The 24,772-nt window shown below is 38.8% G+C and overlaps 1 protein-coding gene and 1 long non-coding RNA gene across 7 annotated transcripts in view; one reads left to right on the top strand and one right to left on the bottom strand.

The window, feature by feature from the left end:
* Nucleotides 1–4,703, bottom strand: part of LOC119157979 — a 58,981-nt gene extending 54,278 nt beyond the window's left edge. Inside the window, exons 1-2 of the long non-coding RNA XR_005107728.1 lie at nucleotides 4,624–4,703; nucleotides 2,454–2,506 (exon numbers count right to left, since the gene is read on the bottom strand). This is a non-coding gene — a long non-coding RNA (uncharacterized LOC119157979). The remainder of the gene's footprint in view (nucleotides 1–2,453; nucleotides 2,507–4,623) is intronic.
* The window catches only part of SLC7A6 (solute carrier family 7 member 6), a 31,925-nt gene continuing 11,819 nt past the window's right edge, over nucleotides 4,667–24,772 (top strand). The window contains exons 1-6 of one of the 6 annotated variants that reach the window (XM_037409425.1): nucleotides 4,936–4,980; nucleotides 5,817–5,889; nucleotides 10,945–11,517; nucleotides 15,065–15,190; nucleotides 17,016–17,160; nucleotides 19,694–19,817. In XM_037409425.1, coding sequence (XP_037265322.1) covers nucleotides 10,986–11,517; nucleotides 15,065–15,190; nucleotides 17,016–17,160; nucleotides 19,694–19,817 — 927 coding nt within the window. In that variant the 5' untranslated portion in view covers nucleotides 4,936–4,980; nucleotides 5,817–5,889; nucleotides 10,945–10,985. The other 5 variants (XM_037409423.1, XM_037409427.1, XM_037409421.1 and 2 more) reach the window with 5 other exon arrangements.

Below are 24,772 nucleotides of genomic sequence, written 5' to 3'. Positions count from 1 at the left end.
CCAAGTACATGGTTGACACTGTTTGAGATGATGAAGGCTGAAAACTACTAAAAAGAATCTCTGCTTTTAAGAACTTCTAAAAATTGTCATTTGCTGGGATCTTCCTAAAGCCACAGATTTACTGTCCCAAATTATTTTATGATCCCTACAAATAACTCCCGTGTCCTCAGAACATACATTTCAAAAGAAGCATGAAAGTAGTCCTAATACTTACTTTTTATGGTAAAATCTCAGAAGAGGAACCAACGTCAACTCTCAAACACATGGCTAGAAGCAACATCTCTATGTTAATAGCATAAATTCCATGCAGCAATGAGTACTACTCAGTATACAAAACAGAGTCACATTAAGAAGAGGGGTTTCCTCAAACCCTTTATATTTGATCAGCCTGCCAGATTCCCAAGAAAGATGAGACCCTTGTGTCTGACCAGCCAGTTTGCTACCCTTTATATTTGATCAGCCTGCCAGTTTCCCAAGAAAGATGAGACCCTTGTGTCTGACCAGCCTGTTTGCTACCTGTGTTTTGACAGCCCACCGTATGGGAGGGTGATTCCACTGACCTATACAGGGACCCCTGCTGACAGCATCACTGACTCAAATCCCTTACAACAACTACTCAGATCTCTGGAGATTTATACAAAATGAACTTCAGCTGAAGAACTTTATTATACAAAATGCAAGACTGTGACAGAATAAGGTTAAAGATTGCCGGTGACTGCAAACCAAGTTTAAAACAATACACCTAATAACAGCTAGCATGAATTAGTCATAGAAAAGTTCTTATCCAGTAGGCATCCATATGGGGGAGAAGACAGTTCAGCCTGTCAGCTGCTCCCAGAAGTTACAACAGAGTCTTCCCTGACTTTTCCCCTCCTTTGCTTACTTTTTATACTTCATAGTAAACTGCACATTCATCACCATACACAGGACCGGTTAGAAATTTCTTGCTTCTAATGTAAATAAGTACTCAGATAGCAGTACTGAAGTATTTACTAACTACACATACTCTCCAAGTGGGGTTTTGGCCTCTTTTGGGTGGGCTATTTGAGTTGGAGGTCCCAATCTCCCACTACCACAATTACCTTTGTCCTACTTTCACCTTATCAGCTTGGCCAGAACTTTCTCACTTGGAGGCTTCTTTCTGCCTAATTTAGATAATGGTGTTCTTTTCCCCACCTGCTCTTTGTTTCCCAAGGTTGACTCCCTTGATTAGAAGTCCTTCCAATCATAAATTTTGATGAGTTTAGAGGGTGGGTCAGCTCGACCTAAACTTTGTGCACAGAAATGTTTAACGTATAGTTAAACTCTAAAGCAGAGTTTGGCAATTCAAGAGTGTAGACAACAATTTCCCCCTTTTGGACTTATTTCAGTCCAAGACCATCCATTTTCTTTACATTTAGGTGGAGCTTCATTGACTTTAGTCATATATATTTTTGTTACTGATTGGTATCACATGCCCAATGAGGTGTGGCAGTACCTTGGAGGCAGGAAACTTTGGGATGGAGGTGTGCATTAGTATTACAATGAGATCACCTCATCCCAGGAAAGCAATTTCACCACAACTGTGGGCTCAGCAGCAAACAGCTCCTCAGCTGCACGAACATCTCCTCAGCTGCACTACACCATCAAGTTCACATCCCTGCAAGGAGTACGATGGAGCCTGGCCGCAGTGTCTCCACTCTACTCAACCCTCCATTACTCCTATCAGCATGGGCTAAAACGGCAGGGTGCATTGCTCAAGGAGCCGTGGTAAGGTAGATTTTGTGTATGTCAACCATCCTGAAAGTGGTAACTGTATTTTACCCTTAAAACTTTCTGTAATACTATGCTTCTATTAGGTCTCAGTTTTTCTAATTCCCCCCCCAAAGTAATTTTCCCACATACACTTTCAATGTTGACCTTTCAGACGCTCAGTACATGCTCATTCTTCCCTGGATTAAGTGCATAAGGAACACATTCTTCGGGGACTTATGCAGTTAAGTATATACTCAAACTCACCCTGCACACTAGAATGAACTTGCTAACAAGCACGATGACTGGGCTTCAGATTCACTTGGATTTAACTGCAATTTTTACCTTGGCTCTGTCATGTTCCAAAACCATTTAATGAATATCCTGTGGATTCTGTTTCCTTTAGTCTGATGCAAGTTCAATTTTGGTTTGTTTAAGGGTATTTAATCTGTTTAGTCGTCTAGTTTTTTGAGTCAAATTACATTCTCCAAGACGTACTTAAGTGGAAATATTAGGCAGATAAAAAAAAAAAAAAGGCAGATGGAGCAAAACTCACAGACTTACCAAAACTCGGTTTGACTTTGTTATCACTAGCTAAAAGAGATGTGATCTTAACTTGATTAAATTAGTATCAGATAAAATCATAGTGGAAACAAAGTATTTTTTTTAGCTTTTCTCTGCTAGGCTTAGAGAATGTACACTCCTGTATAAACACAACTTACCAGTGGCCATTTATGGAGGATAAGGGATGAGGCATACAGTTTGTAGACGTCATCTGTAGCAAGAAGAGAAGAAATAAAATAAGGAGTTCAGACTTACCTTTGGCTTCTGTAGTAAAATAGAATAAGTAATTTATAAAATTATGAACCCTGCCAAAATGGACAAAAATATTTATTTGGATTATTATTCTGAAGTTTGCTTCTGGTCACTTGCAAACACTTTAGAAACATTGTCTAGTCTTATGATGATGTCCTAACTTGGGTCTCTTACCAACCTCTACAGTACTGTAAATGTTCAGAATTCAAAGGGTGAACTTTGGTTCTGAAAACCCCAAATGGATGTGTTCTCCAATAAATCTTTTTCAAGGTTCTAAAATAAAATGTCATCCTTTATACCTTCAGCACATGCCTAATAATTTGTTTCCTGTATCTTTTCAGCTCCCACCTATTTCTTGTTCCTAAAGGCAATTTTATAATTAGCTCACATTTTATGAGTCCATTTTTTGGAGGAATGACTGTTGTCTCCAGTAGTTTCAATTTATGAGAGAGCTTAAAAGGCAGTCTAGCAACAACTGAATTCAGCTGCATCTTGCACATTCACAGTCAATCCATTTTTTATTAATGTGCAACACAACTGTTGCAAAGTATCCATCTGCCTGAAAGATGCCGTGTTAGAGAAAAAAGAACACTACCAATATCTGTAACAATGAATAAACCTTATTACCATCTAATAACTGCTTTCTGGTTCATATCATTCTTATAATGGCAATCAATTAGTTTAATATTGTAGAAATTTGAGTCGTATCCCGGGGATGTCTTCTATATTTTTGTATCTTCTATCTGTTCTAAGTGGCTTAAAAATGAAGAAGTTGTGTGTCCGGGCTGTTAAACTCCCAAAGGCAGACTGGTTTTGTTTGCTGCTTTGCAACTTGTCAGGAGTTTCAGGAGGTAACAGATTTAGTGTACTACCTCTACATGTACTTGCGTAAGACCTAAACCCGACAAAAGCCAAACAAAAGGTTGAAACAAAGATAATAGAAGAGCTGAGATGATCAGGCTCCTTCAGATTATGACCTGCAAATGCCAGTTCATTTTGCTATGGTGCTACGTAATTTGGAAATTAAGTCTAATGCAGTTCTCTCCCATAATGTGCACTTTAAAAGCCAACTGCTAACAAAAAATACTTTCTTCATTCATTGTTGTCCAAACACAATGTAATGAGTATCTGGAGATACAGAGGAAGGCAGCAGTTGCTTTGTATACTGATTGTCTCTGTGACAATGAAGAAAAAAACCCAACCTCCTGGATAAAACGTGCAAGCTTTGAAAGAGGAAGTGGTATGGAAAATAGAAATGTAAGCCTCGGGGCAATAGAGCTGGACTCCACCATTGCATTTATTACAGTGCATAGTTTGCCTTTCCCTGTTCTTTTACAACCTTATAATTCTTTTTTGCCCCTAAGGCTTTTACCCCAGGATATCCTATTGAAAAACTCCACCTCTGACTCATCTGTTTGAGACTGTAGATAATAATCATGCACCGGGGGGAGGGATAATTAGATTGTTTTGAGCTAGACAAAGACTACCACGTCTCCTGAGCCCTGTTTGCCCCTCCAGACACTGACCTTCTCTTTGCCTAGCAGGGAACAGCAAAAAGGGCAGTAAAAGAACATTATAAGGGACCGCAGCCTGGAGTTCATTGGCTTAAGACATGCTAAACCTATTAACCTGGTAGAGGAAGGCAAACAAGAAAGCCTTCCTCATGCTACCGCAGATAAAAGTCTGATGAACAGCGAATTATTTTCAGACACCGCGGGGCACTTTTAATCACGATTTTGAGTGATCCACTAGATGTGTTTTATTGGAGCCAAGTTTTGGGTGTGGCTGTGCCCCTCTTGAGGGCTGGCACATACTAACAGTAGTACTTTAGCGGTTCCCATTGTATTTCCATACCCATTACGGCTGGCACTTAACACCTAGTAGCCATAACCCAAAATACCACCAGACTTATGGGGTTCGACCCTCTTGGGCTCCTCATTTTCGAGCAAACCCATGTGGCTGTGAGGCGGTGCCGTGTCACCCCGCGGGGTTTCGCAGGGGCTCCGTGTGGCCTCCCCCTCAGGGCCCATGGCCCCTCCGCTGAGCCCGGGCTGGGAGAAGCCGCCGTTTTCGTACCGTCAGCGCTAAGCCTCTTCTCCATCTTGTGCCTGAGGAGAAGGGGGAGGATGGTTCCCGGGCCGGCAAGCCGCGATCGCCCATTCCGCGCGGGGGAAAGGGCTCGCCGCCCCCCTCACCCACAGGGCGCGGCGGGGCTGAGGTAAACCCGGCGGGGCTGGGCGGGAGGCCGGGCCCTGCGGCGTCTCCCTCAGGCAGACGAAGGCGGGAGACAGTGGCGATTTCCTGCCGGGGAGGGGAGACGGCGGCGGCGGGCCCGGGGCCGTGGGGCGGGGCGGAGGCGGCCGCCATCACGTGTCGTTTGGCAACGACCGAGCATCCCCGGGACACGCCGCGGCGCGGCCGGCAGGAGCGGAGGTAACGCGGGCGGCCGCGCCGCCACAGCCGGCGGGGAGGTGTCGCGGAGCCCCGGCAGCGCGGCGAGGCGCGGTCTCCTTCTCACCTTGCGGGGGGAGGCTGCCGGGGCGGCGGGCAGCCCGGCTGGGCGCAGCGTGCGCCCTACGCGGAGGTTTCCGGGCCGTCGCCTCCCTCGCAGCATCCGGGGCTGACGGCCTCGGCGATCCGGCTCGACTGCAGGTGTGCGGGGTGACAGCGCGACAAATGCTGGTTCTTACTTTTTTCTTTTAAAGGGTGCCTCAGCAGCAGCACCTGCGGGTGCCTCAGCCCCGACAGGGAAGGCGCTCAGCCCTGGGGTGGGGAGCTCAGCCCTGAGGCGTGGGGCAGCCGCTTCCCTCTCGGGGCTGTCCAGGAGGCGTGAAATATGCCTGAACCTGGGTTATTTTATACGGAGAACAGAGTTAACCGCCGTTTGGGGAGAGAGGAGCGGCCACCGAGGGGCGAAGTGACCCCCAGTCTCCCTCCTGCGGCGCGGCGCGGTCTCCTCACAGGAGTCAGGGCCGGTCTCCTCACGCCGTTCCCGCCGGCGACAGCCCGTCGTGTCCTGCACAGCGCGACTGGAGGGTGGTTTTGTGGAGCCACGTGTTTTATTTAATTTGGCAGCAAGCGGGTATGAGGGTTGGTACACAGGTCGGGTTATACCAGGATGTGATTTGATGGTGGGTGCATGTAATTATAACTCCTTTGTTAAGTAGCTACCGCAGGGAACTGAAGTGGGTTTAGCAATACTCTCAGGCAAGCGTGTCTTTGCTTACCGGTGTGTGGTGGCGATTTTGATTGTTTATGTGTTTTTTAAGTGCTAGATTAAATGCAGTCTGAGTAGGTGTTAAAAGTTACGGCTGCGGACTACACATGGGTATAGATCTGTAGGTAAGCATGTGCCTTTTGACATTACTTCTCCCCTTTTTGAGATATTTCCTCTTTTGTCCCCCAGCATTAAAAATAAGATTATTTTAACAAACTCTGTAATTGTCCCTTCTGCCTTTACCTGGGGCTTATTATATAAATTTCACCTCATATTCCCCTCATTGCAGCTGCTTGGTGCACTCCCAACCTCAGTCCTGTCTAAATCAAGACTGTCTACTGCAAAGTCCCTTGTTGTGAGCTTGCTTCTTTTTTTTTTCCCTTGGAAATATAAAAATAAATTATGTGTGAAAGATATAGTGCCATGTTATTTTCCACTTGTAGCTAGCACAGTTCCCTAACTTTGACGTGACTTGATTTAGAATCTAGCTTAATATTTCTGAGGTGTGTTTGTCTAGGATTGCTACTTTAGGAAATTTTGAAAAGTTTCTGAAGCGTTGTAACTTAATATCTGTTTGTGAGCTGATTATAGCTCTTTGCCTCATTTAATGTTCATAGTCTTATTCAGGATGTGTCTGAACATGTGAATAGTATTTGTAGAACATCTCTTGTACAGCTGTGTCACAGGTGTGTATAGTCAGAACTTACTGCAGTCACTGAGGTACTATCAAATGAATAATTGACAACTTCTTTTGCATGCCTTTTTATATGATAAACATACCTTGTCCTTTTTTTAAAAAAATGGATGTTACAACCAATTCTATTTGATTGAAGGTTTGTGTTGTGTTTTATAGTGCTAAAGTTGGTGCATTTGCCTATGCAAGCACAAAAAGACGGTTGAACAGATGAAATCTTTACATTGGGAATTCCTTTTGTTGCGAGGGCTTCCTGTCTAACTGTATGTATGGCAGGGAAGTGATTCTTCTCACCAGAAATGAGAAAACTGCATGCTAGACAAACTGTAAACTTTCCCATAAATGTTCAAACTGTGAGGTGCCTAAATATATACATTGCAAGGAATAGGCATTTCAGGGCCTTACAACCTTTGCTCTGTTAGTGCTTAACTCCCTGAAGACTGTTTTGCTGTTTGCCTGTGTACAGCAATCTTGATTCTTAGCAGAAGGGCCCATCATTGTGTTCAGAAATAGGAGTTTTACAGCTGGTATATGTGAACAGTCAAAATATATATGTAAAACTATGTCACAACTAGAGATGTTTTATGCAATCAAGACAACTGTGGAAGACAGAAGCAAGAACAAGAAATCTTTGCTAATGAGCAGATGTCGTATAAAAGTGTAGCAAAGCATAGTAAGCTTTTAGCAGTTTGGTATTTCACATTGGTCATTAACACACTTGCAGGTTCACCCCAAGTTGAACAAATGACAGGTCAGCTGCTGTCCTGCTCAGTGTGAGAGAGGGATCTTAGCACATGATTCCTCTTTCCCTTCCTTAAAGGAAAGCCACCCTGTAATGCAGTGTTAATACTTTGCCAGCTGCATATTAACCTTCATTAGTTCCTTTGGTGCATGGCCAAAGTGTGATAGGCCTTATCAGAATTATATATTTTTGGTGAGACAATGAAGTGATCCTAGTTTCAGGTCACTGTGTCCTGGTTTCATATCAAAGCTTTCTGTACCAACAGCAGTGTCATTTCAGTACAAAAATCTTATGCGTATCAGCAAAAAGATTCCTCACAGATGCAATGATCAGCAAAAATAGAGTTTAAGACACTGTATTGCACAAGGGTGAACGATGAGGAAATCCACGTTAACTTGTGCAAAGGCATAAGCCTGAATTAGCCGTAACAGTCCTGCGGCATGGCTTTGGCAGCATTAGAGATCATTCTAACACTGTTTTTAGCTGCAGTATTACAGTATTGTTGTATGTTAAAAAATATATACTATTCATCTCTTGTTGTTCTCTACCAAGCCCATCTTCTGTTTTCACTGAAGTAATGGTCTTGTGATAGAATCATGGATTGTAATATCTGTGGTTTTTTTCTCTGTATTGCTAATCTTGACATAGCTTCAGTTCTGTCTAGCTTCTGCTCTCCTTTGTAGTTTGATTTTGAGGTGGGTTTTTTTGATTGGTCAAAGCTGCTGAGTTGAGTTTCAGTTACGATTAAGTGGAGTACTTGTAGGAAAAAAACTGCCTATGTTTCAGTCATAGAGGTGGTGTAATAAGACACAGGACTTGGGCAGATAAACAATTCCTGCCCTTATAAAGGCTTTAAGGATACAAACCAAACAAGGCTGGAGAAGAGAATGAAATGCCAAATCTTGAGTGAGCTGTTGCACATACCTTCACGCAAATCCTAGTTGTCAGCAGGTATCTGAAGCTAGGAATAACAAAGGCAGACTTGGAGAGGAAGACAGAGTATTGGGGGACAAAAGCTAGGCTGAGAGAGGCTGTGGTTGTTCTTTCCTGGGTAGAGTAGGGCAAGAAACTGTCAAGGTCATCGGTAACAAAATTGTATACAGTCACGTGCTGCTGTTTGAGGTGAAGGTATCTGAGCAATGACGGGGTTCGTAGTTACAGGTAATTAAATGTACCTCTGAACTTAAGACCAATGAGGTAAATCAGGGTGACTCTTACTGCAAAACTGCCTGTGTGTGAACACATCATATTTGATTTAAATGATTCCATTGATTTGAATCAAATCAAATCATCGAAATGCCTGAGTATTCGAGGTAATGTTTATGCTGCTGAACAAGTTGTACTTTGAGAAGTGTTCCAGGAGGAAACAGCAATGATGGTTAGGATATGTGGAGTAAGAAATTGTAAAGTGTGTGGTTATCACCAAAATGATGTTGTACATCCTTGAGGCAGTTCTTAACATGTTACTCAGCTTAATCCTTTAGCTGGAAGGGCTGAGAATGACCATGGCATAATTTCAAACTGAACGTCATAAGAATAGCTGTAGTATTCTTGGTTTTTTCCACTGACATTTGTTCAGAGTGATTTGCCTTCTGAAATATATTTGCAACTAGTGTCCTGTCAGAGTCAAAACAGAAATGGAAAGACTCAATTTGGAGTTGGAACATTATTTTTATGGGTCACAAATAGTTTTTTTAAATCCACTTCTTACGGATGAAGAGATAGATGCAAGATAGATGGAAGAGTAAATAACAAGGAGAACTGGTAACAACCAGTGAGGTGAATTTACTTTTGTTTTCCTTTGCAGTTTTGGGCATCTCATCTGTCGAAACTGCATGGATCCCTCTCTCCTAATGAGTTTAATTTTGTTGGAGATGCATCATTATAGCACTCAAGCTTTTAAGTTCTGAAATAACTGAGTTTAGTTTCTGGGAAGTTGAAAATTTTTAGGCTAATTGGAAGTGTGGAATTTGATGGTTTGTGATGTATGTATGACACTAGGTAAGATATCGACTCATGTATAAATGATAAAACATGTATTTAGTTAACATCTTTAAAGTGTTTCTTTGAATGTTGAGGGGAAAATAAATCAGAAGGCATCTGACTAAACAGATTGAGAATCTAATTTTGCATTATTTAAAATAACATAGTCTGTTTTAATGTGGAAAAAGCTAGAAGATTAGTGAGTTGGAGATGCAATGATGTGATGTGTTTTAGTAAATGATTTGAACTCCATTTCAGTAGGAGTTACGTTTTTATTGATTGAAAATAATCTTTTATCATTTTCATATCTTTAAAACTATTATGGTTCAGGGATGTCAAGTCAGATTTTTCTGTACTGTAGTGTACAGGTAACAAAGTAAGAGTATGGTTATTAAGCTTTCCCTCCATAAAGGTATGCCTCTAACTGTATAAGCAAAATCTTGCATGTTCATATGTCACTAGATGCATAGACACATAATGTAGTTTGGGTGACTGCATATTTCAAATTCATACTCAGTTACCTGTTTTCTTAGGTGACAAGTTTACTGTTGGAATAACAAAATCTTTTGTAAAGTTAGTGTTACCCCAACAAGGTGCTGACCCTTTATTTTTTCCTCTGATAGGTCAGCTGCTGTATTTTAATTGACCCAGACTTTTTAATTTTTCTGTTCTATAGTAGATGGCTAAAGTATACACTGATGGTTTAATGAGGCTCAGGACAAATGAATGGTAGTGCATTCTGGTAATTATGTAGGGCGTATTCTTTATGCAGCTGATAACCTTGTAATCAAAGATACATTTGCAATTGAAGCTGGTTAATGTACAAGACTGTTCTTTGTCTTGTATATAATAGAAATAGAAATAGATTATTTCTTACTTGAACTTCTATAAAATGGGCCTTATTCAGAATTGCTGCTGATTATCGGTATATTCTTGTGCTAATAAATGTTATTAGTAGTAACTAGCTTTTGGAAGGCATGGGAGAATTTTATGGAGACTTGAGAAGAAGGTGGCTCTTTTCCAAATAGTCAATTCTGAAGCAGCAGCAGAAGTTTATTTCATTTCTGTGTTCTTAAGTACTGTAAAACACAATTACTAATGGAGGAATTTGGATTAGATAACTCCCAGAAATGAGGCAGTGAGAACCAGGAAAGGTTTCAGGGAGAGAGCAAACTGTAGGATCAGTTAAGTTGGATTGGGGGATTCTGGAGTATCTCTTCATATTGCCCTTAGCAAGAGCTCACATGGCATTAATAACATGTGCAACCCTGTTACTAGATCACTTGTAATTTACATGTACAATTACAATAATCGGATTAATTTTTTTAGTACTGCAGTAAATCTATGTTCAGGATTTGAACTTCCAGCTTGGTCTTACAGTGCTTGATTTTCTCTATGGCCTCACTTTGCTTCTATCTCTTCTTTCTTCCTTTTCAACATTGGAATCCTTTAATTCTGTCCTTTCTATGGTCATGATTGGTTTTTTGGGGTTTGGTTTTTTTTTTTACCTAAAAGTAGAAGTTTCTTTCTTAGCTTAAATTGTACTGGAATTTTTCTCTTGCTCTGTGTTCACTGTTTTTTCTGTTTATTTTAACAATGCATGAATTTACCTTTGTGTAAGAAAACATGTGAAACAACAAAAGGGAATTTCTTAGTTTACATTTGTAAATCATAAGGTAAAAAAGTGGAAAGAAGATTTGGGAAGAAAGTCCCTGAATAAAAGATTTTATAATGATTTCAGCTGTCTGTATTTTCTTTCAGATTGTAATTTGGAGTCGTGAAGAATTCGCAGGCTTTCCACAATGGGAGAAAGGACAGATTGTACGAAGTCACATAGTTCACTGGCTGAATACGACCCCATCAGTAAATCAGGCAGGACAGATCCAAATGACAGCTGTGAAATGCAGGATGCAAACCAAAATACAATGCAACTGAAGAAAGAAATATCTTTGATAAATGGGATAAGCCTTATAGTAGGCAACATGATCGGTTCAGGTATCTTTGTCTCTCCCAAAGGAGTTCTCATCTACAGTAAATCTTATGGATTGTCTCTAATAATTTGGGCAATTGGAGGGATTTTTTCAGTCTTTGGAGCCCTCTGCTATGCTGAACTTGGAACCACTATTACAAAGTCAGGAGCCAGCTATGCATACATTTTGGAGTCTTTTGGGAGCTTCATCGCTTTTATTCGTTTGTGGACCTCACTCCTAATTGTTGAGCCAACTAGTCAGGCAATTATTGCCATCACCTTTGCTAACTACATAGTTCAACCTTTCTTCCCTTCTTGCGATCCTCCATATTTGGCTTGCCGTCTCATAGCAGCTGCTTGTGAATGTAAGTATTTCTTGAAATTTACTATGGTAATTTTTTATCCAGGGTTTAGTTTTTAATAAAACAAATCCTACCAAGTCCCAGAGTTGTTACATGTTGAATCTGTGGTGTTTTGAGTTACAGTGCGGAAAAGAACAGTTTTCAGCACATGAGTAACTTGCAGGAATTCAGTCAGTGAATTACCATTTTCTCATTCAGAAGCAGAACATGGTATTTAACTCTTCAAAGTTTACTTATGTTGCAAAAATGGAGGAAAATGTTTGTTTTCCCTCAGAGAAGTATGCTAAATCAAACCTCAAGATAGGTGTGGTCTAAGAGTTGTTGCAGAGTAGCTCTTATGCTCTAAATTCTGGTGTAATTCATTTTACAATAGCTTCTCAATGTAGACATGCTTAAGTAATTACTCTGGTAGGGTTTCAAAAGATTGTTCATAGAGATTATTCTTTATGCTTGTATCACCAGTACAACTGTACCTGTTGAAAAGGTTTTGAAAAGCAGACATTTTGTGTGCCCATAAAACACTGAAACATTTGTAATTGGATAGCCAACTGTTAGTCAACACAGGGGAAGAACAGTCCACATGCTTCAAATCAGGACTGTTATGCTGTATCAGGAGAATGAAACTGTATGAATGTACTGTGTGTGTCTTATTTAATTTTAGGTATTTCCTATTAGAATTGTTGATAGACATATTTTATGATTCCAGCAAACAATGAAAAATGTATTTCAGAAAATCCGTATCACAATCCTTCCTCACATACTGATCAGTCACTGTGTGCTATGGAGCCTGCTGTCCCTATTGATGTGATGCTTTTATCATAAAAACTGATACAGAACATGGGCTTTTTTACTGCCAACAATATGCTACAGCGAGGAGATGTGCTGCTTCTTTTTTTGAGGCCACAGGGAGTCTGTTGAAACAGCTCTAATGTTTCTTATTGCAGTTGTCTATGTAGGACTGCAAGAGGGGAAAGACAGAGCAGTAGTGTGTGCTGCAAATACTTGACCTCTGTAACTAGCTGTGAACATCATAGTTTCCCCTTCCATTTTTTAAGTTAACTTCTTGCTGTTGGGAAAGCAGTAATGAGCTGGTCCAGGTAGTGGGAAGAATAATCACAAACTTCTTCCAAAACATGTGAGCTTACTCAGTTCTGTTCCCTCCATCTCCCTCCTCCTTTCCAAATGTGTGTCCATATTTTGTTGTGCCAATCTCGGGAAAGAATTGAAGGGCCTGTAATGTCATGTTCACATTCCTAAGAACAGATACTGTCCCATGGTATCCTGGCACAGGTTCAGGAGTGTGGGGGAATCTGCCCTTCTGTTTAAGGGATCTCATTTGAGGGGAGTTAGCCCTTATAAAAAGCAGTTTATCACAAAGCAAGAAATGAAGAGGAAGTGATTCAACTGAAGTGATTATATAGTAGATGTAGAAAAACAATGTGATGTCCTCTACACCTGCTGCTAAGAGAGGGCATTTAGCACCTTTTTCTGTAGTGGAGACATGTGACAGCAATGTCACTGTCATGTAGGTGGAACAGCTTACTTCTATAGTCCATTTTTTGATTTAAATGCTTGTTCTGCCCTGCTCTAGGTGTCAGTCCTGAGGCGCTCTGCCTTGCTCTACTGCTCCTGTTAAAGCCTACACTTCTTCCTGGCCTGGCTGGGCTGATGTGTGTCACGTTCTTAGCTCTGGATATGATTAAAACTTTATTAATGAAGTTGCAGGGAGTGAAAGCCTGAACGTTGGTTAGGTACAGATTGTATGTGAGGATGGGTGGTTTGTTGTGGGGGTTCTTTTTGTTTTGTGTTTTTAACTGTAGTAATAACAGTATTATATCTAGTGTGAGATCAGTCTTAGTGTTACACAGCATTACTTTATCAATCATTTTGGCCATGGGGGTAGCATCTGGTGCTACAGAACGAAACTTGACAGTTCTCAGGCACTTTAAGTAGCTAAATGATAATTAAGTTGAAGAAAATGTGAGAGAATAATTTTAGTAAAAGAAAGAGGGAGGGGATGTGGCCTATTCAGATTCTTGATTATCTTTCTTTCAAGATATTGGAGACAGAGTATCATTTCCTCTGGAGACCGAGCCCTGACTCATTAAAAGAAGGAGTTAATAATATTTACTACCAATGAAAGTTGTTTAGAACAAAACAAAGAAAAAAAATGGCTGAAATAAACACTGTGAGGAAATAGATAATACAGATCACTAATACTGAAGAGCAGAGCAAGCAGAGTTGTTTTTTTCCTGAGGGCTGTTTGGAAGCTGCAGCAGTCATGACTTTTGAAATTTGATACAGCTGTTTTTTCCCCTCTTGTCAAGCTCAGTGGAATCTCTTTCAGCTATTCCACTTGGCCAGGCTGTCTAGTATGCTAGTGCCTTGTTTTTGAGATCATTACCTTTCTTTTGTTATCTTTTAAAAATTATTACTTTACTATTTGATAACGTGCTAAAGTACCAGAAAACTGGTGATAAAATGTACACTGGAATATAACCACTTTTTTACTAGCTCAAGAAAGCACTGAGATCTGGGGGAAATATTTAAATTTCTGGGTTGGAATCAATAATGTAATGATAATCTGGGTGAGAAAAATGTATACTGAATTAGTGTTTTGTTGAGTAAAGAATACTGAAGATAGTGACTCCTGTTCCATATTCAGCATTTGAGTTCAGGCGGTTGTCTGGCTTTCCACTTGAGGAAGAAGTAATAAATGCAAAAACAGAATGTTGAGAACCACGAGAACAGTGTATTTAAACAATAGCTTGAGAAGTGTTTGCTGGGAAAGTTGATCATATGAGTAAGTTTAGTCAGCTGCTGTTAGCAAAAGATTTGTGAAATCTGAAAGTCTCATTTCAAGTTCCATTACAATCTTGTGAAATAGGTCTGATACTAGTTTATTTTAGCATAGAGGAAGAAGTATACTCCAAACACTTAGTACTACCAGTTCTTAAAAATCCAGATTAATGTTACATTAGCTGTAAAGCAGGTGTTATTTGGTCAGATCTGCTCTAACCTCACTTCGTAATACAGTTTAATACAACTAGAAAAGAGTATTGAATTGCCTGTGACCATATTTAGTATTGCAAATAATCCATGGGTGTTGAACCCATCCTCAGCCTAACAAGGAAGGATAAAAAACTTTTCAAACACTATTTTAATAAATTTGCTTAAATGAATTTCTATATAATCTTTCATATATCAGAACGATATTGATACCTTGAAATGAATTATTTCATGTAACAGTTTCTTTAGCTTCAGGATAGATGCAGAGTGCAGCTGATGAGGGATAAAGTTTAGGAAAAAGGGCATGTAATCAGAGAAGGGGAGGGTCTTTCCGTCTTTTGAAGCAGTGTGTTTAGAACATCTCTTTCTATGGTTTTGTTTAAACCAGTGTATTTTGCTTAGTTTAACCTAAGTAATAGTATAACAAGTAAGTACATATTTTGATTATAATTCAAAATATTTGAAAAATGAATTAAACAATGTTGTTCAAATAGTCTTTTTTTCCTTTTTACTTCCCCCTCCCCCTGTCCCCCCCCTCCAGGTCTTCTAACGTTTATAAATTGTGCCTACGTTAAATGGGGAACACGGGTGCAGGATATATTTACTTATGCTAAAGTTACTGCTCTTATTGTCATCATCATAACCGGACTTGTCAAAATATGCCAGGGTAAGCTTATAAAATTAAAGCAAAGGTTTGTATTTATCAGTTATACTGAGTGAGTGGTCTAAAGACTGTAAAATACCTTTGTGTGTGTTATCAGATGCCTCAGTGTGAGCATAATACAGCCACTTTGAGAACACCAATAATACCACAGTCTTAGGAATTATTATGATATTGTATCATGAGAAGTTATGCTATCTCAGTTGACTTTGAACTGGGTAAAAGAAGGTAACTGATTGCTCGACATGTTGTGCAATTTACAGCCTGCAGTATGGAATAATAAAGGAAATGAAAACGGCAAACTACAGAGCTAGCAAAATGTGATGGGAGCAGAGAAATCTGTAAATTTCTGTAAGGAGCATACTGCTTTACAATGAGATCAACTGAGTATTTTTTTTACAAAATGAGTTTTGTGTAAGTCTAAGTAACTGAACTTGAAGCAAAAATAGCTTTGTAAAGACATAAGTAGATTTATGAAACTGCAGTCTTTTTGAGCAGATCCTGAGTTCTATTATAGCTGTTGAGAACTGGAAAGTTGCTGGGGTTTTGTTGTTTTTAATTTTTGTGTATGTTGGGAATTATGCTTTAAAGTTAGAGGAATTCTGAACTTAGTTGTGTTCTTAGCCTTTCCTTTAGGGAGAATTTATTGGTGTGTTAGCTTAAAAAAATTACCCTGCTTTCAAAGCTGCCATAAAGCTCTTTCCCTGGCAGTCTGGCAATTTGTGTCCTTTGCTCTAACCAGTTATTGATGAAAGTCCGTGAGCAAGTTAATTATTGTGAGTGGAACAAAAATATGCATATGAGAGCACCATGCTGGGGCATTTAATCCTTAGCACATCTGCCCATCCCTTGTTTTGTAGATACTGAGCTTGTTCACTACAAATATCCTTGACAGTCTCCCTTCTCTGTTTCTTAACTCAGCAGTTACTCTGCCTATGTTTGTGTCAAGAGAATAATGATGTCTGATTAGGATAAAAAGTCACAGTTTGTGTAGACATAGGGGAAGACATTTTTGAGGCCTCATATATTTGCCTGGCCAGTTCTGCTGAAGTCTATAAATGTTTCAGGATGCATAGTACAGGGCACATTCTGGAGTTACCATGTAACTTGCCTTTCTGTATTTGTTGGGTTTGTTTGTGTGTCTGTATATGTAAAATAGTCTGAATATGTAAAACTTCCATTGATGAGCTTGTCTTGACTTGCTTGTAGTCAACAGATGGCACAAGTTCTCACAAATACTGGTTCAAAAAAACACACACTTTTTCTCTTAGCTTGGGAAAATTTTATCTCAAGTAACAATAGTATTTTATGTTCTGTTAATTGTTCTCAGTTTTCTATTTTTAATAGCTAAAACTGAAACATCCATTTAGGGGGTTTGGGTTGTTTTCGGTTTTTTGGTCATAGTTACCTAAATCAACTTTAATCTTTGTTTTCGTATAGGCTGAACGATTGAAAATTTAAAAGGATATAGAAGGATAGAGTAATTATTTTATAAATATGTTATAAAAAATACCCTTAGCCTGAGTACTGTCATTGCCAGTTGTTTGTAGCTTAGACTGTAACTTAATGTTGCTGATTTTTTGTGCCATTGCAGACAGACTAGGTGTTTTAAGTATAGAACAGTGTCATCCACTGAGCATAATTTTTAGTGGTTTAAACATCATGCTTGTTCTCGTGGCTGAAGCACAGAGCAGAATTGGAAAAGGGGCTTCATAAGCAGCTTTGAGGGAATTAGGGTTTCTGAGGTTTTTTGTATTTGTGTACCAAATCGAAAAAAATCATTTGCTGTATTTTATTATCCTGTACTTCATTGTATTTCTTCCACACACAGGACATTCATCACACTTTGAGAACTCTTTTGAGGGATCCTCTTTTGATATTGGAGACATTTCCCTCGCGCTCTATTCTGCCTTGTTCTCTTACTCGGGTTGGGATACGCTCAATTTTGTAACAGAAGAGATCAAAAACCCAGAAAGGTAAATGGTTTGAGCTTTCTAAACCTGCATAGTTCCCAAGTTGCTCGTTTTGTGGCTGTCTTTCAATAACTCATTCTGAGTTTACATAGGAATGAGTAGAACTGCTCTGTAGTCTAGATGGTAAGGCTGTAAGCAGCCACTCGCAAAGATTTACTAGTTTTAAACTCTACTAAAAATGAAGAAAAAACCCCAGTGTTAGGAATAAATAAGTCTTGGTGATTGCTGTATTCTGTGGTTGATAAGCTTTCAGTTCAAGATGTTGCTACTGGTTTTACAACAGGTGTTAATATTGCAGCGAAACAGTGTAGTCGGTGCTGTGTTTATCTGTGCAGTGATTTGGATTTCGTATTTAACAGTTATCTTCTCCGTGAATTTATGCTATAAAAGTGTGAATGACTAATCTTGTTCAGTTGCAAGTCTGTAAGCAGGTGCTTTTATGTTAAAAATAGAATACCATTTGATCATTTTTGTGTCCTATTATAAGCAACAGCTCAGATTGCTACAGCTGAAAGATAAAGAATGGAAGAGATATTTTTTTTTCCAATTCTCTCAATTGATTTTGACTTTTTCAGTTTGTTCTGTTACCCCTGAGTTCTATGCTGTGCATTTATTTAACCAGAAAAGTTATCTATTAAAAAGATAAAATAGCAGGTAAGTATTTTAACTCTAAAAATAGCTATTTTTAGTCAGACTGCATTTCAGGTTGGCCATGTTCCCTTAAATTGTCTTGCAAAGATTTGTTACACATATTCAGAAGAGTTGCACATTTTGTGTTTGCATCAGTTATTTGGTCCTTCAAATTTATTTTCTTTTTCTGTTGAAAGAGCTCTACTTCTCAGTGCTGTTTCAATGCCTTTTCATCTTTTTAAAGTTAGTGTATTGTGCTGTGTTATCACTTGGATAACTCTATTAGGTGTATTGCTTTGAAAAACAATTTTTCTCACAGGCTATTTAGCTGATGAAAATGTCATTAGATTAATTTGCTAGATGCATTTATAGGCGTCAATGCCTAATACAATTTCCTGTCTTGGTAACAACTGTAGCTGATAAAGTGAACTTCAAATTTCAGCTTTCTACAGTGACAATTCTTGGGAATAATGAGATGTTCCAGACTTCTATAAAATTGCTCCAAGAATTCCGTATTTTTCATGTTCACTTAATTCATGGTGCCCTCATGATTACCCAATCAAAAGTTGCAAGTTAAATTTGGGATAGTACATTGGCTTTAAACTTGGGTGATACAAAATCCTTAAAATGCCATTTCAGCTTTTTGTTGCATTACATAACATTTCTGAATATATTTATCATTGTTTTTCTAATTCAGTTTCTTCTCTGTGCTGAGGTTCACCAGTCTCTTACTGTGAGTGTGGAACCTGGAAGCAGAGTCAGAACTCCCAGTTACTAATTTACTGATTTATAGTGGAGTTGTGGTGTGTCTGTGTTTTTCTGCTTCCACAGCACCAGACAGAGCCAGCTGGAGTTCTGGACCTCAAGATATTTTTGAGGAAACTTCCAAAGTGCATTTCATTTTTCTGCTTTGTGGGGGTTTTGTTGTTTTTTTGTTGTTACTGAAAATTATGTTCATGGCAAATGCTCATCCATGTCACCATGCCGTGTTTGATTTCAAACTGGGCAAATTTGAGAGTAACGCTCTTAGATCTGCTCTTTTGAGACATTTGAATATCCCTGCAAGCTTTGGGGAAAGAATAAGGCTGAGAAAAACCAAAGCCTAAAATTGAAAGTTTGCTTCTCCTTCTGCTTTGTGGTTTCTCCCTGTGGAACTGCAGACTCAGGGCTTGAGTTCATCTCGGCTTTAAAATGAATCGTATCTCTTTACATCTAGAGGTTTGCAGTGTTTTCATGTTACTCTAGACTTCTTTAACACAACTTTTAGACATGCGTTTGCTGGTAAGATGCACTGCATCCTGAGATGAACAGCTGTGTAGCAATCTTGGATCAGCCCTCTGCATCTCTGTTTCTGCAGTTACGCAGCCTAGTTAGTTTTCTGCAGTAATGAGTGGAGGTGAGAAGATCAGAGGTTGGGTTTGGTTTAGTGGGTCACCCTGCATCATCAGTTCTAGAAGTAGGTGCTAGAATAGCAGCATTCCCCAGGAAGAATGAGTGCAGTAACTCAGAGCTCTGCCCCTTTGGGTTCCAGTTGTGGTAATTAACATGGCCAGTAGAAAATAATTTAAAGCTTGAAGACTTTGATTTGAAGGCTATTATTATGGATCTCAATCCCCTGAAGTTAGGGTACTTGAAGAGCGGTTGCATTGAATCCCTTTTTACACCTAATTTCAGGTTTCAAGTTACTGCAAAAAATTAGATTTTTTTCAAGTGTTCTATACTAGTATTGCTGGTTTTAAAAGAAATTAAACTTTTTTTAGAGAAACCTATTTTGAAATCTTTATTCTGTCTTCATACCTTTTATCTCTAAGGTAAAGGATGCAAATAAATAAGTTTATTCTGTTATTAATGGATATTTTTTTCCTGGGTTGTGGGTTTTGTTTTGTTTTTTTTTTTTGTCTTACAGGAACTTGCCACTGGCAATTGCAGTGTCTATGCCAATTGTGACTGTTATCTATATTATGACCAATATAGCTTACTATACGGTGCTGGATGTCAAAGCTGTTCTTTCTAGTGATGCTGTGGCAGTGGTAAGTTGACAGTGTGGTATTTTGCTATATTTGACTTTCCACCTTTTAGGGCTGCATTTCATTTTAAGGACCAGAACAGGAAAAATCCCTTCTTTATTATAGTATTTCACTGGATACAGGAAGACAGAACAACTCATCATGAATAATTTAATCTTTAATAGAAAAACAGTTAATAAAATCACATATAAAAATAATATATTACCAGATTTATGAAAACAAGCACAGAGACATCTTGTTAATGTATTTTGCAAAGACGCTAATTAGACTTGTGTGCTTTGAGCTGATTGTAAATTAGACTCATTAGTATGTAATTGTCTTCTCTGTTCTTTCATGCTACAGTATGTAAAAAGCTGGAGCGTTGTGCAGAACAGTGTTGCACTGAGCTACGTTCTGTTGAGCTAATAATTGATGCAATGCATATCTGTAAATGGACGTGTTGCAGCTCAGCTATGACAAAGTCTAGCTTTGCATCTCCTTTTTAATGACTTAAATCACTGTCTTCCCAACATTGTATTAATTCCAACACCTTTCAGTATTTTAAAATTAATTTTTTTTGTGTATGGATGGAAGTTTGAATCCAATTAAAATATGTAAGCTTCTGAAAATAAAAGCTGGTCAAAACATGTTTTATACTTGAAATAGTCATTAAATGAAAGTGAATGGGGTTTTTTGCCCTGTAGCTAGTGACTTAATTGGATACTTCTGGTTACTATATCCTTTAGAATTGAGTCTTGGAAAATTTAATCTTCTTTCTGGTTATTTAAATTGGAGGAAAAGAGAGAGCTTTCCTCCATTTTAGATTCCCAGTTGGCTACTAAAATTTCAGTAGTTAGACAGTGGACAGGGTTTTAAATACATCAAAATGAAGTAAGTATTCACTCTGTTCCCACAGAGGATTACTATGGTTAAAAACTGGCTTAGCAAATCAGCAAACTTTTGTTGCAGATGTTTAGGCAGATGGTTCCACAAAAGCACTTACTTGACTTCCTTTCATGTTTGAAAAATATTTATATTTTATGTAAGCTTTCAAAGTAGTTTATGGTAAATGTGTGCTGTAACTTGTTATTTCAAATGTAAATTATGCAAATGTTTATTTCAAAATGTATTGAAAGTGAATAAACTTTGATTCTTTGCCTCTTTTTAGCTGAAATACAGAAATACAAATTTATCATAAAATATATTGTGAAATATATTGGTAAAACACATTAGAATGAAACAAGACAAGGACAGAAACTATTTTAATTTCAAAGAATCATATGCTAAGGGGTAAATAAAATCTCCAGGAATATTTATTTCTGTTGTAGGCTATACTATCCCATATAAAATACCTTCCAGTGACTGATAATGGAATTTTTAAGTCTTGTCTATAATGAATTCAGACAAAACTAAAATCCTATGCACAGCCCTTCTATAAAGCAACATGCTATTGTTTTTTTCTAACAAAGACTTGGAAAATATACTCCTTTGACAGCAGTGAAATTGTCAAATTCAGCCTATCCCCTAGAGTGCCTGCTCTACTGCTCCTGCCCTTTTGTCATCGCAGAGATTTATACAGCCATTTGGTGAATGGGATCAGAAAAATTGATCCACCCTGGGAGACTGGGGGAGTGGATCAGGAGTGGGCCTGTCCAATCTATGTTGCTGTACACAGTAAGTGGTAGCACTGCAGCAGCAATTGGTGACCAGATAAAGGAGGAATGGCAGATGCCTGGATTTTCACTGGATGTCAGGATTGGCAAATACTTGCACTTTAAAGCTTAACTAATGTTCTGTCTAGAGGCATTTTTGCTGAGACATCTCATCAGCTAGCAAACAATGGTCTTCTGATTGCCACTACTTACATCACTTTTAGAATGATAAGGTGAAAGTACAGCCGAAGTTTAATGCTTAACATGGCTCATTAATGATTCCTTTTCATTGCTGATATTAATTTAATCACCCAGTTTTATGAAACCAACTTTAAGCATCTGCTAATATATTAGCAAGGAGTGTGGAGCTCTGGAAGGATGTCGGTAGAGTGGAACAGTTGACACTGAGGACCTGAAGTGCACACTATACATAGTTCAGGAGTATTTTACTTGGGACTATCTCTAATGAGGTCCTGTGGACCGAATGATTATGTGTGGTTGGATTGCAGTAGAGGTATGCTGTTGAATTTAGTCTTTCAATTTAGTCTGTTCTAAAAGGGAACCTTCCTTTAGTGCCAATGCTAAACCGTGTGAACCAAAAAGCAGTAAGTGGCAGTAACCGGGAGAGTTGCTTCAGAAGTGCACATGCTGTCCAAATCAAAACATGCATAATGCATCCATAGTTTTCTAGTGAATAAGGGGGGAAAAAAGAGCTAATGACTATAATGGTCTGTGTTTGAAAAGCCTTGTATAATACAGAAATGTAAAAATTTTTGTGGTGAAATTTCTCTGGGTAGTAGAAGAATTTTATCCTCAGTAGAATCTTTAAGAAGACTTGAGGCATTGTGGTCAGTGGATAAATGAAGAAAGGAGATGAGAATTAAGATATTCAAAAAACTAATCTGATGAAAATGGGCCACTTTGATCTGCTCACATATTCTACATGTGATAAATGATAAAGATTGTTGTATTGCCGCTGTGTAGTTGTAGGGTGAAAATTACAGTAGTGATTTTTTAAAAGAAACATGGTAGTGATGTTTCTGGAAGGATAAAATTTTAGGAAGGAATGGATTAGCTTTCTCCTGTGCATTTTGGTGAAGAGGCTTTGAGCTGGAAAGGGAGGGAAAGTATTTCCAGTTTCTAAACAATGAGAGTGAGAGTTACAAGTAAAAGAAATATCATGAATAGTGTATTTTTGCATATCACATCGCATACTGTTTTTCTTGGTGGCTGGGAGGCGAGAAAAGTCTTACCAAGGGATGATACAGAACAAAATGATAAAAATGTCCTTCTTTTACTTCAGTGTTAGTTTCATTGTGGTGTAGTCCCAGTGTCGGGGCTAAGAAACTCATGTTTTTAAGCTCCTTTTTGTTCAAGTAATTTAAGTAATGCAGCAATAGCTAGCTTAGAAGTTCTGCAAATACTCTTCAGGCAGTTGCTGATCATGTAAAAATCACTTCCTTTTTCAAAGACTCCTGTCAGTTTCACAGTTGCTTTCTGTTTTACCTCCTTATGCAAACCATCACAACCCTTACTGTTAAGTTTTGTGCATATGAAGCTGTTACTCAGTAGTGCACACACACACTTAAAATAAATAAAAGCAGAAATTTTATCTCACCTTTCCCTGTCACTGAACAACTATATTTTTTTTGCATCTGAGAGCACCATTGTATTTCTTGTTTGTGAAGAGGGCAGCTGGCTCCACAAGCACTCTTTGGCCTGCTTCATTTTCTAACGGGAAAGAACATACTGGCTGCCAGTGTTTGGTCATGTCTGGGTTTTTTTTTTATTTGAGTTCATACAATAAGTGATACTTGGCAGCTTACTTCTTTTACTTGGAAAAGCTAAAAAAGATTCCTGGTTGAAGCAAATGGTTGTCCTCCATAGCTGGCTGTCATCTTTCTTGGAGCTGTACAGTTTTGCCAGTGAATTGGGGGTGAAGATGACGACTTCAGTTGCATCTTTGAACACCATCTTGTGAGTCCTGCACTGATCAATCCAATGTACCCTGGAGTATTCATATTACGGAGCAGACTTGCTTTGCTTTGATATGCCCTTTCCAGCAGTGAACCAGGAATGTGGGAGGGTGTGTGTTTTAGCTGTTTTACTCCTCTTTGGTGTATAATTTTACAAATGAGTCTCTTTCCCTCTAACTGAATCCATCCAGAAATTCTTAAGTTACTCTTAGACCTTTCAGGTATTACTTCTTTTCCTTCATTTAGTCAGTCACTTGCTGCTTTTCTGAAGAGGGAAGTCTGCTTGTCTTTGGCTGCCAGTTTCATGTCCCCCTTCTTTGCCTGCACTGGCACCTCTCAGCAAGGGTCCTTTGGATGAAATGCACATTCTGTACCTTATAATGGAAGAACTCTTCATTAGGGAGAGGCACTTGCTTTTAGAAGAGGGCTGTTCTGTAAGTCATTTGCCTTCTTTCTTGGAGCTAGCTGTAATTCACTACCAATGCAGCACTCCTGTTGCCAGTTACATAGAATTCCTCTGACTTTAAAGGCCAAGCTGAAAAGCTGAGCCAGAACTTGAAAGAGTGCTGCTTAATATTTTCAGTACAAGAAAGGTAAGAGACTTTGGAAAACATTCTTTGTTCTACAGCTAGCTATTAAAAATGCTAAGAAAAGAATGAACACCTGAGAAGATTTAAATTGAGTATCTTCAGCACCTCCATGAAGACACAAATGAAACTGCTTTCCTGTTGGAGCTGGCATCTGTAATCTTTATGTGGGCCATGTAGCTGAGGCATGTTGCATGCAGTAGACATGCAATATATTAATGCAGTAGAGTAGTGATGGTTTCTTTTACCATAAGATTGTATTGAGTGACCCAAAGATGAAGAGAGAATTTAATGCTGGACCTTGCAATGCACTGGTACCTTTTTCTCCGAGAAAAGTAATTGCCAGTAATACAAGGAGAGAATTATTTCTGAATAGAATCAGTCAACAGAACAGTGGTTGAAACAAGAATTACAGGAAACCTGAACATTTAAATTGTTTTCTTTTGCACCTTTACAATTTTCTGACTCTGTTTTCAGTTGATGTGCACTCTCTTTCCTTTCTTTAATATATATGACATTAAATCTAATTTGATCAAACTGAATGGATGTCATACAGTATCTTGACAAATGTAATGTATGGCAGTGGAAGAAAATGTCCATCTACTCAGTGGCTTTTTTGCACATGCTGTTTCCTGATTGCCATAAATGAAGAGTTTCTTTGTTTCCTTTAGAGGGTAGCTTCTTAAAGGCCTGAGAAGCTAAAAATGGATAAAACAGGCTGTAGTTCTGACTGCCAAATCTTCCTGTTATGTGGAATGTGTTTA

The sequence above is a fragment of the Falco rusticolus genome, chromosome 15 (genome assembly GCF_015220075.1).
Source record: "Falco rusticolus isolate bFalRus1 chromosome 15, bFalRus1.pri, whole genome shotgun sequence".
NCBI lineage: Eukaryota > Metazoa > Chordata > Aves > Falconiformes > Falconidae > Falco > Falco rusticolus.
The sequence above is the reverse complement of the archived record's forward strand: the minus strand, read 5'-3'. Positions and strand labels throughout refer to the sequence as shown.